This window comes from Poecilia reticulata, linkage group LG20, assembly GCF_000633615.1.
Source record: "Poecilia reticulata strain Guanapo linkage group LG20, Guppy_female_1.0+MT, whole genome shotgun sequence".
NCBI classification, from domain to species: domain Eukaryota; kingdom Metazoa; phylum Chordata; class Actinopteri; order Cyprinodontiformes; family Poeciliidae; genus Poecilia; species Poecilia reticulata.
The window spans coordinates 19,599,815-19,616,054 of record NC_024350.1 but is presented as its reverse complement, the minus strand read 5'-3'; the positions used below and the strand labels follow the sequence as shown (position 1 = coordinate 19,616,054).

The following is a 16,240-nucleotide window of genomic DNA, read 5'->3' as shown; positions in this document are numbered from 1 at the left end:
GGGTTGCTAGGTAACGGGGCTGGGATTCTCTGGGGTTGCTAGGTAACGGGGCTGGGATTCTCTGGGGTTGCTAGGTAACGTGGCTGGGATTCTCTGGGGTTTCTAAGTAACGGGGCTTTGCCAGTTGAACGTGACTCAATATTCTGGAAGTTTTTGAAACCAAAACACCAAAAACATGAACCCATAATACCGACCGATGTTAACTGGAAGTTAAGCAGTTCATTTCTACTTGACTTCCATCAAAGTACCTTCCAAATTACTGGGAATTGGTGTAAAAGAACAATGTCATAAAGAAGAGCTGGTTCCATAAACTAATGACCAACCGTTTCAATAAACCATCTGACAGGATTTCTTCTCTGTTTGTTTTGCAGGATGACGAAAACGGCAGTCGAGGTGAGTCCAGAACAAAACTTGTCTGTTTGTTTTCTGCCTCCATCTGTGACGTTTGCTGTGTGAGACCCCAGGTGCTTCACTGAGGAAAACACAGCAAACCATTTAATCTCATCTCTGCTTGTTGCTCCAGTAAATGGGAGCTGAATCATTATTGACCGCTTGTTGCTCTGATGTATTGCTTCACATATGAGCAGAAACTGATCCATAGAAAGCTGTTTTTGTTGCAGCTGTATTTCAATTCCAATGATTTAAAAAAGCCGTAATGGTTGTTTTCCTTGTTCAAAGACACACATCACAGCTGTGGCTGTCTCTTATGTGCGGAAGAACATTAAGGTAGCCAGAAAAATAAAATAAAATTTTGAGTAAAAAAAAAAAGTCCAAATTCTGCGAGAGTTTAAATTCCAAGAAAAAAAGTTAAAATTCTGAGAAAAAAAAAGTTTATGTTTTGAGAAAAAAGTCAGACTTCTAAAAAACAAGTTAGAACTTTGTGGTAAACGTCAGAATTTGAATAAAAAAGGTCACAATTGTGAGAAAAAAGTAGAAATTTTGAGACAAGAGTTTGAGATCTTAGGAAAAAAGTCAGAATTCTGAAATTAAAGTAATATTTTTATTAGTGGCACTAATCCTCTTCCGTACATATAGTAACTGTGAGGTAGCGATGCAGTTCGCGGTCTTTGCTCTGGCGCGGCCGCCCTGGCAGCCCGTACTCTGATCCTGGCGCAGCCTCGGCATTCCTCGGAGCATCCGGCTCGTCGTCTTTCCAGCCGTTCGGTATGCGGCTCACGTCTGCGGCCCAGCAGCACCGCTCTGCTGCTCTTCATCAGAAACCTTCAAACAGCCACATCAGTCACATCCATATGTACACACACAGCCGCAAATCTTGCCTCCATGTACGCCTGCGGTCGTCTGCAGAAACTTTGAATGTTCCCCGTTCCTGAGTTGCTTATCTGGGATTCCTGAAGTGTTTCAAAATAAAAGCAAACATCAGTTATTTCTTGGAAATAGCTGCACAGAGAGGAAGATAATCCATCTTTAGCTTTTTGTTTGTCTTGGAAAGCTTCCAGAGCCCCGACTGGGGGAGGAAGTCGGGTGTTTCAACAGTTGTTGAGTCACCAGTAGGCAGCGAAAGTGTAAAAAAAAAAAATCCTGGAAGTGAAAGGAGGGTCAGTGGAGCATCTGACATAAATCTGACCTCAATGTTCTCAAACGGGAATTAGAGAGATTCCTGTAAGTGTCCCTCATCCTCCCCTGTGAGCCTGTGGTGTCACATTCCTCCTCTCACCCCTCACCAACAAAATTAACTCCTCCATGTTCTTCCTTCCCTCCTGTTGTTGAAAATGACCCAAATCTCTCCCAGGACGCTCAGAAACGTTCCCGTCCAGGGAGAGATTTGGGTCATTTTCAATCTGCTGACAGCTCGGTACCGCCGCAGGGTTTCAGAAACTAACATCAGGAATGTTGGGAATTCCTGCAAAAAGTCGATAGTTAAGTAGATAAACACTTCATATGTTGCAAGATGTGTAGCTGAAACCTGATATTTACATACACGGTTTAACTTTTCTGTCTGACTTTAGGGGTTAATTCCCACCAGCCGTGTGTAGTCCGCTTTAATCCAACTCCAGTTTGTCTGCCTGGAAAGTTCAGTTTGTTTGGACTCTAACCAAAAAGGTGAACTCTGGTCCGCCTACAAGCCTCGGTATTAGTCTGGTTAAAGTGAACTCTGATGCAGTTCGAATGCACATGTGAATGCCAAATGAACCAGAGACCACTTCAAAAGCAGGAGCTGATCTAAAGTGCAGGGCATTCTGGGTAAAAACAGCCGAAACAAATGCGCATGTAAAGCGTTAAATGAAAAATTACTTGCGATCTTTAACCAACGACAGAAGAGAAATCCTTCAACAGCTAAAATCTGGCGTTACGCCTTTGTTTACATTTTGTGAAGCAGGAAGTTGCAGTCATTGTCTTTTTCTGATGTTTTCAGTTGTTTCCTTCTGTGGTTCTTGCTGCAGCACCCCCACAGGCGATGAGGGGAACAGCTTTTTCAAAAGGTTTTGTTCGTTTTTGCAGCGTGAAAGCGAACCACAGCAGCTGAAAATGTAAGAAATGTTGCAACTTTGGTCCCAAATTGAACCGGGTCTAAAGGACTATCGGGTGGGAAAACAGCCTCAGTCGGACCAAACCTTATCCGTTTTAGTTCAGCTAGAATAATGAATGAGAGGTTTGTTTTTCCTTTCACAAATTTCTAACAATATTTTGCTGGAATTTTGACCCATTCCTCCTAAGTATTGCATCTGGGTTGCATTTGCCTGACTTGTTTGTTCCATTGGTGTCCAAGCTGTAACTTCCTGGCTGATGCGTTGAGATTATCCGTGTTTTCTTGTCTGCCCTGCGAGGCTCACCAGTCCCTCCTGCAGCACAACACAAGCCATTTTAGCCATTTTTAACCTTTGATATTTAATCCACAGTGAAGAACGTCGTCATGACTTTGATTTTAGTGGTTTCTCTTGTTGATACGTACGTTGTTGTGGCTGTGGTTGCTATGTGACGACTGCGGCTGCAATCGGTCCAAAACATTCATAACGTCAGCGAAAAGCTATGGGAAGTGACACCGAAACGCGGACAGATAATACAAGCCATGTGCCTGGAGGTTTGAGCGTTCAGGTCAGCGCAGCAGGTGGGGGTCGGCTGACCGCTTGGTGTTGCCGCTGGATACTCTTCAATCCTCCAGAAAGAACAAAATGCACAAACAAGCTTTAGTTCTTTAAACTCTATGAAAACCAAGCTGGAGTTTCTGAGTTTATTTGCTTTCACAGCAGTTGTGTACATACCAAGAGGCTGCTATCCCAAATCTAAATTTCTGTCGTTTTCCCTGTGACTGCTCCGGTCCCGTTGTGTGTTTTAACAAGCTGTTGAAGGGTAAAATCCCAAATTTCTTTTTTCTTTTCTACAATGCTTGTTAAACCACACAGCAAGAGGAGCAACACACAAAAAATTCCCCATCTGTTAAAATATTTGCTTTTCTTTCAACATGAGTCTCTTCCCAACTTTATTTCCTCACTTTTCTCTCCTTTTCGTTTTTGCTTGGATTTCAATTTGTTCCCATAAAGTCTGCGGAGGGAATGCGAGGCAGCACAAGCAAACAGGATTCCTGTTTTCTCCAGTGAGCCTTTTCAAACACGCCTCGCTTTTCTCCTCTTTCCTTGTTATCCAGTTTCTTCATACCAGTATTTGTCTGTTTGCGCTTTCTAGATGTGAACAGCGACTCCACACAATCATCCTGAATGGAAATGTAGAGTAGGGCTGAAACGATTAATTGAATTCATCGTGATTAATCGATTATTGAAATAACTGTCAACTAATTTAGTAACTGATTAATCGATTTAAAAAAGGCAATTTGCTGCAAGGACAACATTTAGAGCACTAATTAAGCAAAAAATAAATAAATTACATTTTACATGTAAGGCAAATAAAAATAATTTAATGTGTAAATATTTCCTACCCAGTACTCCTCAGCTCACATAGTTCTAGTTACACCCTGTAGAAGTTGTTTATTTACTTCTTTGTATATGTTTTTGTATAAAATAAGATTTAGTGGTTAAATGACAAATTTGCAGAATGTGCCGATTTTTTTTATCCGATTAATCGTCACAATAATCGATTAATCGATAACTGAAATAACAATTAGTTGCAGCCCTGGTGTAGATTAATAACTAAACTTAACAGTTATGATTTTGGACAGTGGGAGGAAGCCGGAGTACCCAGAGAGAACCCATCTATTCAGTGGAGTACAGGTGTAAAGGTAAACAAAAATTACTATTTGGTACGTCTTTGGTGTTTTAAAAATAACAATTAATAAAAAATGCGCTTTTTTCACTTCAGTCAGTTCTTAACAGATTTTTTAAATTTATTTCTAGTAGAAATTGTAATTTATTATATTCTAAAATTTTAAAAAGTAGAAATTTAGGAATTGACAAGAGATTTTTTGGGGGGGATTTGTATAAGAAAATATGGTAGGAAATTTCACTTGCTGTTTTTCAAGATGAAATAAGATAATTTTTGATGTGAATTAATTGTAATTTTATTGAATTTAGCAGATACTATTAGTGCAAAATAATGAAACACAAACTGCTTTAAGTGTTATTATATATATAAAAGGCAGCCATTTTGGATTTCAAGGTCAGGTTTGGTGAAAAACCATTTTTCTCACTCAAAATCTTGTGCTTCTTCCTGTTAATTTAGTAATTTAATGATGATCTGACCTTAGTTTTTGTGTTAATTGTCACTCATTCTGTCACGTTGTTAGAACAAACGAAGAAGCTGGCACTCAATTATTCCCAACAGTTTTGAAAATTAATTTAAGTTTTGCACATTCACTCCTTCACATTCTTTTTTCCTTTTATTGGCTCTCTAGCTCTGCTAGGTACAGTTGGATAATCTTTTCCAGGGAATGTTTAGCTTATTTTCAGTTTTCCTGGAAATAGATCGGGCATTTGAGGCTGAAATTAAACCAACAAGCTCCAGATGTTTGTCACTTGTTCCCCTGCTTGAACCTAATCTCCCTTGTTTTGTTGTTTGCCTCATTTAGCAAAGAGAAAACAAATCATTGGATATATTTTAGCTGCATGTATCAGTGTGATGTTAATTTCTTCCACCCTAGTGGGTTTTGGTATGTGTAATTCATCTGAAAAAAGTGATGGAAAGAACTCTCCCACCTTCCTGTTCTGGTGGGAAAACACCAGGCATGTATGTGTTTTACTGTGTTTTGAGGAGAGTATGTGTGAGGACAGATGTAGCAGCGTCGTCAGTTTGAGGCTTTAACACGAATATTTAAAGTTAGACACACAATTACAAACAGTTTGTAACAGGTGAGGTTTGATTCCTTGGCGGAATTTGGGTTTAATCAAACTAGTTTGTTGGCTAGAAGATCTGGTTTGTTTGCGTAATCGAACTCTAATGTGGACAAAAAAGCGAACTCTGGTCTACCCACAAACCAAGGTCTCGGTTTGGTGCGGTTTGAATGCATATGTAAACGCCAAGCAGGCCAGAGACCGCCCCAAATGCAGGAAGTGGACTATAACTCCGGGCATTCTGGGTAAATGCAAGCAAAACAAAAGTGTTAGCAGGAGGAATGGCTCGTGGTCTTTTATCACAATCCCACAGCTGCTAAAATCTGATGCTACTCCGTTTTGTTTACATTTTGTGAAGAAGGAAGCTGTGTCAGTGTCTTCTTGTGTCATTGACATCACCGGTTCTTGGCGCAGCGCCACCACAGGTGGGGAGGGGAAACTGTTTTTTGAAAGGTTTGGTTCATTTGACCCAGTGCAGTGAGAAAGTGATCCTCACCAGCTGAAAATGTAACAAATGTTGCAACGTTGGTCCCCAATGGAACCAAATGTGAAAACAGGCTCTTCTTAGCAGGTGTTTTTCTGAATTTACTGGACATTTTCCTGAAATGTTGTCAATTTGCTAGGTACTTTAAATGGGGACATATTATGCTAAATTCACATTTTGCATGTTTTCATACTTCCACTTGAGTGACCAGTGTTTCTAAAAACAGCCAACGCGCTCTAAAAAGTAAACTTTTTATTACCTGGGCCAAAATTGTCATCTGAAAAATGCAAGTTTTAAAAACTAACAATACCAAAATGTGTTTGTTTTTTTTGGTCACCTCATCAACAATAAACTAAACATGACATATTTTAATTGAACAAATAAAGAAATTCTATATATTTTAGATCTCGACTTCGAATAATTTTTGCATGTATTCCTTGTTAAATGAAATGTAAGCAGTTTGCTTATTGTTTTGATCTTTATTAAAGAAAACAGAAAAAATATTTTGTCTGTTGTCAGCAATAAAAACAAACTCTTAGTCCGTCTTCACCAAAACATTTTCTGTATTTAGATAAGTTTTAATGTGGGAATTAAAAGCAGATTTTGGTGCACCAGTGTGTTTTTTAGAGTACAAATCAATGAGTAGATGAGGTTTTAGTTACCATGACAACAGGAAGAAACCAGGAAGCTTGGAAAAGATTATCAGTTTGTGTTGCATGTAAGGTTTTTGTATGTAGATTTTAATTTAAAAGTCGTCATTTTGTCCTAATTTATTAAATTTATTATTGACTGTGGTTGTGGGGCCGTACAAAATCACTGCAGTGAGCCGCAAATGGCCCACGCACTTCACTTTGAACAACCTGGTTTTCAGAGTTCAGCATTTAGAGGTGTTTGACCGTGTTTGATGGGAAAAGTTCAGTGGTTTTTGAGGGAAATTTGAGTTTTAATTTCATGTGAAGTGTACTTGTGCTTTGACCTTCCCACACTATCCTGGTTGCCAGGATTTTACGCTTCCCGTCATCAGGTTTCTCCTGTGGATCCGACCTGCTGCAGATAATCATCTAAACATAAACAAAGGCCTTCTCCTCTGGGCTGGAAGGCCGCACCACATGTGCAGCACGTCGTGTTTGTTCGTACATCTGCATGTGGTTGCGGCGGCTTGTAAACGTGAGAGCGCTAATGCTAATGTGGAAGCAGGCCATGTTTTTACGCCAAGGTTAATGCAGGGATTTGGCAGCAGACCCAACTCTCTGTAGAATAATATTATCTAACCCAGAACAACATGGGAGCGGCGGGCCGGCCCACACAGCCGGGCCCAGCGGGGCGGTGGGGCCGGCTGCCAAACCAGAGACCTGGACTAACTGGGAGCTGCTACCTGCAGACAGGAGACCAGTTAGAGTCAGCCTGAAGGTCATCCATCTGCTCATCCATCTGCTCATCCAACTGTTCATCCATTCATCTGCTCGTCCAACTGTTCATCCATCCATCCATCCGTTCATCCAACTGTTCATCCAACCATCCGTCCGTCCGTCATTTTAAAGTTTCCAAATTTAAAACCTGACTCCTGATTTCTAGAGGTAATTTCCATCGTCTCATGGTTTGTTCCCAGTTTGGGAGCCATTAGTTATATTAACCTCCTGAATGTTTATGAGCGACAGGATCAGAGAGGAAACGTGAAACTAGCAGCATTTTAGTGATGAAGCGTTGTTTATTTTGTTATTAAATCAGGTAAGATTGGTTCTGTTGGGATGGATGAAAGGAAAGAGGAGCAGTGAAGCTGTTAGCACCCTCCTGTGGACGACTTGGAGAAAGATTTAAACGTTGTAAATAAAAATAACATGTTTTTTTTGCTGCTGCATTTCTAACACTAGATCAACATCACTTTTACATTGAAACGCTTATTTTTAATGTTTTGTTCAAACATCGGTGCCCAGCGAGTCGATGTCAGTGTAATAAATGAAGTTTTGGCTCTGATGATATGCAGTGACCTAGTTCTTCAAACCGGTTCTCTTTCTGCCTGAGTTTCACATCTTACAATCTCAAATCAAAGCTCAGGCTGTGATAAAACAAATGATATAAAAACTGAATCTCCTGTTTCACTCAGGTGAAGAAAAATAATCATTTATAAATTAGGAATGTGTTTCTTCTGCTGTAAAAGATTGAATGATTAATATATTAACTTGCATCATAAAAGCCAAGACATGCGGTTTAACTAGTGATAAAGCCAGATGGGTTGAAGTGGTGCTGCAAATATTTATATTTTTATTTGCATTTTTATATATAAATACTTTATGCATCCTCAAAAATTACTGAAATATTCTCATCCATGTATTTTAAAGCATTGTTGTTGTCGATGGTGATACTTTGGGCAGGAAGGAGCTCCAGTAGCAGTCAATCTTACAACAAATCTGTAGAGGCCTCTGATTGAAGATGGCTGCTGACAGATTCATGACATTAAATTTCACAGCAAAATATCCCAGATTACAGCATGTTGTAAAGGAAATAATCTGTCATTGGAACTCGTACTTTATAACCAGATTATTATAGATGAAAAGGTTTACAAATGGCACTTGAATGCATCATTATCAGACTCAGAAACTCATTTTTTGTAACTATTAACTCCTTGAATGCATCATTATCAGACTCAGAAACTCATTTTTTGTAACTATTAACTCCTTGAATGCATCATTATCAGACTCAGAAACTCATTTTTTGTAACTATTAACTCCTTSWRTGCATCATTATCAGACTCAGAAACTCATTTTTTGTAACTATTAACTCCTTCTGAAAACACCAATGTTGCTTTGAACAGGTTTTAAACTGTAATTCTGCGTTTTGGAGCAGCTGAAGTCGCCACTTGTGTTTTTAATTAAAGCCAGCTGCAGTTTATTCTTTTACTAAGACACTTTGGAGCATTAAAAATGTCCAAAGCTTGAGATTTCCACATGTAATCCCACTCATCCAGCTCCAGGCGTGGAAACTTGCAGAATCCAATTTGTGCTGAAGAGTTCGGTGAGGTTGGAGAGAGACGGGAGGGGGGGGAGTGTGTTTGTAGGCAAGATGCACGTACAGCATGCAGCATGCGCTTCACTGCAGCATGCAGCATGCGCTTCACTGAAGCGGTCAGAAAGGAGGGTTGCAGTCAGAAAGAGTAGATCATGAAATGTTACTCTGTTTCTGAGAAAATCTGCTTCAGTATGGGGGTTTTCAGTTTTAAATGAATATCTGTTTTTGCTTAGTACTTTAGCTAAAAATGAATTCACCTTGCAAGATATGTAACTATGTTATTTTATATTGTCTGCAGTTAAATCTGGAACCAGATGCTCTTCCTTTAGTTGTTTCTAAAGTAGTTTAGTTATTTTATTGGATGCAGACAAACTAAACATTGTTAGTCTGCTGCAGTACTATGCCAGCCCACAAGAGGGAGGCAGTGCTGTGCAGTTGAACTGAAAACAAAGTGAATAAACACAGCGAAGAAGGGCTGAGAAGTTACCATACACAACTTCTCAGGTTTTTTTATTCATTAGTGTTTCAAACTATTAAATTGAAAAACTGGGAAATCTGGTTCGAAATGTCCTTAAATATGAAACTTTTTATAACTTCATTAAAACTAAGACTGCAATGAATGATTATTTTAGTAAACGGTTATTCTGACGATTAGTCGTCAGAAATAGTCATTGATTAATCTGAGGGTTAATCGAAAAATCGTATTTTTCAAATCTGCACATTCTGATTTTTCACATAACTACTAAAAGCTTTCTTTAAAACAACATTACATTAAAAAATGCAAATAAATACTTTTATCAATTTTTTTTTTAAATAAGAAAAAATGCAGTAACACTGCATTCATTCCTTCAGTGAATTTGAACCAGCTGAAACTCAAGCTATGCCACTTAAGGAGTGTTGGATAAAACATATCTACAAACACAAAACTTTTATCTTGGATGCAAAATTTATGCATATTTCAGTGACGTTTGGTGAGGTTCATAGCTGGTGAGGCTCGGCCTCCCCTGACCGCACGTCAACTGGCATATTTTCAACAGCTTTGGCTTATTTACTTCATGTTGTTTTTTCAGAAAATAGCCTTTTTTTTAAATCTATAAACTCTATACAACGATTAATAATTAAAAACTAGTTGACGATTATTTCACAAATCAATTAATCACGAATAATATGATTAATTATTTTGGCTGTAATTAAAACATTTTAAAAACCCTGTCAATTAGAGCTTATTTTTACATTTTATGATTGAAAAGCTTCAGTTTTCTGCCTGTTCTTCCATGAATCAAACAGAAAGTTGGAAACAGTGCGGCCCACTCATGCCTCCTCACTCTGACCAATCGTCTTCATGCCTTTTCTCTCTTATCGCCAGGGAGACAGAAGAACCGCCTGGAGCCAATGGACACCATTTTCGTCAAGCAGGTGAAGGAGGGAGGCCCCGCCCACGGAGCTGGACTCTGCACAGGTACACAGCATCATTTGTCATAATTGGAAATTGCCAAGCAGAACAAACGGGAGGTAGAAAATAACAGATGGCTCCTCTGTGGGGGGCTGAACAAAGTCTAACGTTCTTTTCTCCTGCATTTGTACTTTTTTTCTCATCTTATTTATACATGAATCAGTTCTAATTATAAGCAGCGAGGATAAAAATACTTGAGACAATGAATCAGCAGCGTAAAGTTTAAAGTGAAGGTGATGTTAGGAGCGCCGGGTTGCCAGGTCAGCACGCTTCTTACAGGAAATGTTACAGTAAGTGGTCTGGACAAGCCTTCAGAGCTGTCTGCTTTTATCTGTCCGCCCTCCTGGGAGAAGGGAGTGTTTTCCCACATTTATCCGGTTTATCCCCCAAACTCACCTCGCCTCGCTTCCTGTTGGAGATGGCCATCTTCAGAAACCCTGAACCTACCGTCAAATAAACACACATTGTTCCTGTTAGATCTGAGCAGAGGTAATGTATGTTTGTACTGCATGGTCTCTCTGCTCAGTAATTATGTGGAGTGTTTTTCTGATCCCTTAGTAGCAGGTTCTCTAAATTATTCCCTTAATTCCTTCCAGGGGATCGGCTTGTGAAAGTGAACGGAGAAAGCATCATCGGGAAAACTTACTCCCAGGTCATAGCCCTGATCCAGAACAGGTAGGACTGCAACCAGGCGGCGCCTTCATTTTAACATTTCATCATTTTTACAAGCCAAAAAATCCCCAAACATCTTGAAAGTAGAGCTGCAGCTAACTATTATTTTAGTAATCGATTAATCTGTTGATTATTCTCATGATTAATCGATTAATCCAACTGGATTAATCGATTAATCCAACTGGATTAATCGATTAATCATGGATAAAATCCAATAAAAATGGGACATTTAACTATTTTTTTAATTAACCACTTAAGCCTTTTTTAAGGCTTAATGCTTTTTAAAGTGACTTAAGGCTTAAAATGAACTAAGTTATTTTAATAATCGATTAATCAGTTGATTTGTCTGATAATTAGTTGAATAAAAATGGCATATTTTACATATTTTTAAATTAATCACCACTAAAAGCCTACTTTAAGCCAACTTATGTCACTTTTTAAAGTGACATAAGTTATGTCACTTTAAAGTGACATAACTTATGTCTTATGTCACTTTTTAAAGTGACATAAGGCTTAAAATGAACTAACAATTATTTTAATAATCGATTAATTGATCAAATAAAAATGGCATATTTTACATATTTTTAAATTAATCACCACTAAAGCCTACTTTAGGCCTACTTATGTCACTTTTTAAAGTGACATTGGCTTAAAATGAACTAACAATTATTTTAATAATCGATTAATTGATTAATCAAATAAAAATGACACATTTTACAGATTTTTTTTATTTAACTACTTAAGCCTTTTTAAACATTAGAAATTAATAACTAGATAATTAAGCAAATAATTTTTTTAAAATGTATATTTTTATTTTAAATATGAAATGTATTTCTTTTTGTATAGTGTTGGCTTAATTACTGCTCTAAATATGTTTTTTTCAGTAAATTGCCTTTTTTGAGTCTGAATACTCAAGTTAACAATTAATCAATGTCTAAATTAGCGGACGATTATTTCAATAATCGATTAATCACAATTAATCCGATTAATCGTTTTATGAAACACAAACTTTCTGTTGTGTTTTGCAACACAGGCAGTTTTAAAAAACACTTTTCTCAAAAAAATCTTCTCTACAAAGAGGAGTGAGGAACATGATAGCAAACTGGCAGTAAAATTATACAAAGCAGATGTTTAACAATCCATCAACATCTGGTTGATAAATGCATATTTTTATTGTAAAGAAAATCTCAACACATACATTTGCATCACCATCCTTTCTGCTTATCCTCTGCTGACGCCTTTAAAGCTTTTTATTGGATATAAAATCAGCAGACAGGAGATTTAAACTTGAGTTTTTTTGTGATTTTTGTATCCGTTTCCTCTCTGATTCATCAGCGATGCCTCGTTGGAGCTCTGTGTGATGCCAAAAGATGAAGACATTTTGCAACTGGTATGTATCTATTCTGTTATTACTACAAATTCACCTCATTGAATCAATATTTTAAAATAAAAACTGTTTAAGCAACAATCCATCAATAATGATTTAGCTCCCATTTACTGGAACAGCAAGCAGAGATGAGATTAAATGGTTTGCTGTGTTTTCCTCACTGAAGCACCTGGGGTCTCACAGCAAACGTCACAGATGGAGGCAGTAAATAGTTTTGTTCTGGACTCACCTTGGCTGCCGTTCTCGTCATCCTGCAAAACAAACAGAGAGGAAATCCTGTCAGATGGTTCATTAAAGCTGTTTATGGAAATTATATTATTACTTTAAATCCCAGAAACTTAGAAGGTACTTTGCTGGAAATATATTTGCATTCACATACCTTAAATACCTTGATCACAGATCTTAAATTTTGCTGTGGCAGGAATTTTCAATACTGTCTTGTTTTGTTTTGGGGGAGGGGGGGTTTGTGGGATTTTTCTGTCAGGTAAAAGTTGAGTCACACTCAGATGTCTTCATTGCTACGACGCTAATATACTCTTGGTAGCTAGCAAGCTTATTCTGCGTCTATCATAGGTAAGCATAAACTTTTCACCAGCTGGATGGACGACGTTCGTTTTTGTACTTCTGTTACTTAGATTTAAAGGGTTTTTTTTATTTTAAATTTCATCCAAACTGGCATTAAATAGGTCCGAAAACGTCTTAACTTAAACCCTGCAGTGATTCAGTGGCTTGCAGAGAATGAGTGTTAGCATGAATCACGACCAGCTGGGTGAGATTAAAGATGTGGAAGTACTCAGAAAGCAGTCGTATCACAGTGAAAACAGGAGCCGATCCAGACTTCATGCTTCACGCCGTTCTACCGATCAGAACCGTGTTGTAATCCAGTCTGGGTTCAGAGCTGCGCAGACCATAAAGCAGACCAGCACTGACATATTTCCACTTGAAACTTAACCAAAAGTACTTGGTAAGATATTGCTTGTTTGATTTCTTCAGTGCTAAAGCTACTGTTTATTTTACGGGTATTTTTTGTGAAAGACCAACAGATTAGTGCAACGTTTAGTTCTGGACTTCAACTAGGCCATTCCATCACATGAATATGCACTGTATCTGTGGCTGAATGTGCACTTCAAAAACACAAAATCTTACTAAGTATTTTTTGTCTAGTTTCTAGCTCAATTATCTTATCACACTTTAAATAAGACAAAAATATCGTACAATTAACTTTTCAGCAAGATACACAGGACGAAAAGTGGGATTTTTGACCCTGTATTCTGACGCAAACGCAGCTAGTCAGCGACAGATATCGACAGTTTACATTTTCACTCACGGGAGTCGAAATCTGTCGATTGCGGAATTCTTGGAGGGGGGGAGTGGCGGTGCGGGAGGTGTTAACGACTCTACTTAGCACACGAATAGCCTAGCATATTCAAAGGCGCTTCAGCAGACCCACGTGGATTCTGTCATTGGATGAAAAACAATGACATCAGAGTTCATCATTTCCATGTTATTGGTTGATGTGCGCCCATTGGATAGCACTTATGTCTTTATAAATAAACCCCGCCCCAATCATTAAAATTTTTAATGCTGTATTTTAAAAATTCCATATAAAAATAAATGCTGTATTAAAATATATTCATTTGATATTGCTTATATGCAACATGTTCATATATGAGGAACATAAAAGAAACAGAGAAGTTTTTTTTTTCTTTATTTCTTTTTACTGTTTGCACACAAAATAAGACATAAATGCTTGTCCATTTCTGGACCATCTGGCAGTGTTTTTTTTGTCCAAACATTATGCTGCGTTCAGAACAGGCCCAACATCTCTCCTGTAGGGTGGACCTGACGTCTCTTCCTGTAATGTAGTCCTGATGTCACTGAGCTCCTGGTTGGAGGAACTTGGGGTCCATCCTGACACCCGCTCATTGCTGCTGCCATCCTCCCAGAATGCCACCTCCTCTGCTGCCAGTACTCTCTGCCTTCCTCCATCAGCTGTTAACACAGACAATCATTATGAGCTACAGGCATCTTTTAGTCATTATGAAACTACAGTGAAATTGTTTGGCAACTTCCAGCTTAGTATGCACACATGACATTAAAACAAACAAACAAAAAAACACATTAATACATTCTTACAAAAAATAAAAACTAATGAAAAAGAGAAAACACTTGGAAACAATTGGAAGAAAAAAGGATTAAAAGTTGGTAATAAATAATAAAACAGTTTAACAAACTCTGAGGCAGATAATTTGCTTTGATGGATTTTAATAAATCACAGTACTTTAATCATTCAAGGAATTGTGACATCTCTAGATTAGTAATAAATCTGACCTGCTTCTTTCTTTAGCTACATCTGGATGACTGGCAGTAGGTCCTGGATGCAGTTGGAAAACATTTTTGTGCATTGTCAATACTTAGCATAATGACATTATGTACATAAACAATATTGAAGCATAAAATATCAACATTCTAAAATAGTAAATACTCACACACAGTTGCATCTCTGTCCTCATCATGGACATCAGAACGTTCCTGAAGAGTCTGATTGACACAAATGTGACTCCCATTCTGCGGAGTCTGTGGAAATAAATCTAAAATTAAAAAAATATTGTAGCAAATATATCGCTTTCTCAAAAATACACAAATAAATAAGTTAAAATTATTCAACCAACCATTATACAGTCGGGAATCAACGCAGTGATTATACATACCGRCTTCATGACTTCGTCCTCATATCCATCCTCCGTCCGCCATTTTGTAGATCTTTACTGCCTTCCACACTCTGCCTTGCTGTACTGCGTTACAACAAAATTAATAAAATAACGGGAAGATCAATTTTCCTTGCAAATATGCGAGTGTTCACTATTCACTAAATGTGAAATCATAACTTACTGAATTTCTCTTCGTCCTGGCGGACTCCGTAAGAGCTCCTCGGCACGGTGGTCTGAGGTCTGGCTGGTAAGGGGTGGCCATTTTTCAGGTTTGAAAAAATAAAAGAAGATGCTATTATTTTTAAGAGTTCAGAACATCAGATGTAATAGAGATTACAATACAAAAGCTCACGCTACACTTGTTTCGGCATTATGAAAACGACAGACCGCTTTCTGTAAGAAACAAACAAAGCAACTGGCCTCGCTCCACGTGTTATTTAGAAAAGCTTTCTTACCGTGAGTTCGGTCTTGTTGGACCGCCGCGGTGTCATTTGTTGTTTTCCGCCGGAACATTGCTTAATATCAAAACGATACTGAAAAGGTAACTCCGTGAAATAGGACTTTTCCCACCATTTCACACAACGCACTGGTATTTTCGTTCATGTTGGGTGTAGCAGTTAGCACTCGTTATCGCCAGTGCAAATCTTCCTCTGGAGTTTAATGGCGGCTGCTTGACCGACTATGAAAGCGCATTACTGCCACCAACTGGACTGGAGGGTTAAATGAAAGTTGACAGAAAAAAATACATTCTAAAAGTTATTTTTTCAAAAGTTACGTGACAGTATATTTTATTTTTATTATAATTAATTGCTAAAATGCTTCTAGCAATTAATTATATGTTTATTTACTGAATTCTACTTTGAGCTGTCTCCTTTTTAGTTTATACAGAATATGATTCATAATCCATGAGTTATATTTAGTGCTTACCTAAAACTTAAAAAAAAAAAGAATACAAATGTTTATACTCTATCAGAAGGTATCACAAACTTTCAACCATTTTGTTCAATTTAAACTTGAGAGTTAAGCAACTGAATACTGAAAAATCTGTAGTTTCTTAAATCCTGTATTGTGTTGTGGAATGACCACTACCACTCCAATACAGCGTGACTCTGGGTCTTTAAAGCAATCAGTGAACATTAACATTAGTTTGAATATTATTCACAAAAATACTTTATGTACAATCTGCCACTCTGGAACATGTTTTTTATTATTATTTTTGATTAAGTTGTGCAATTCCTCCCATCACAAGATAAATCTTCAGATAGGAGGAATGTCAAAGTAAGATCA

General features: G+C 37.8%; 1 protein-coding gene across 2 annotated transcripts in view; it reads left to right on the top strand.

Moving 5' to 3' along the window:
- Positions 1-299: 299 nt before the first annotated feature.
- The window catches only part of arhgap21a (Rho GTPase activating protein 21a), a 42,112-nt gene continuing 26,171 nt past the window's right edge, over positions 300-16,240 (top strand). For both annotated transcript variants that reach the window (XM_008396485.2, XM_017301889.1), the window contains exons 1-4: positions 300-393; positions 10,097-10,189; positions 10,780-10,858; positions 12,191-12,245. In XM_008396485.2, coding sequence (XP_008394707.2) covers positions 315-393; positions 10,097-10,189; positions 10,780-10,858; positions 12,191-12,245 — 306 coding nt within the window. In that variant the 5' untranslated portion in view covers positions 300-314. The remainder of the gene's footprint in view (positions 394-10,096; positions 10,190-10,779; positions 10,859-12,190; positions 12,246-16,240) is intronic.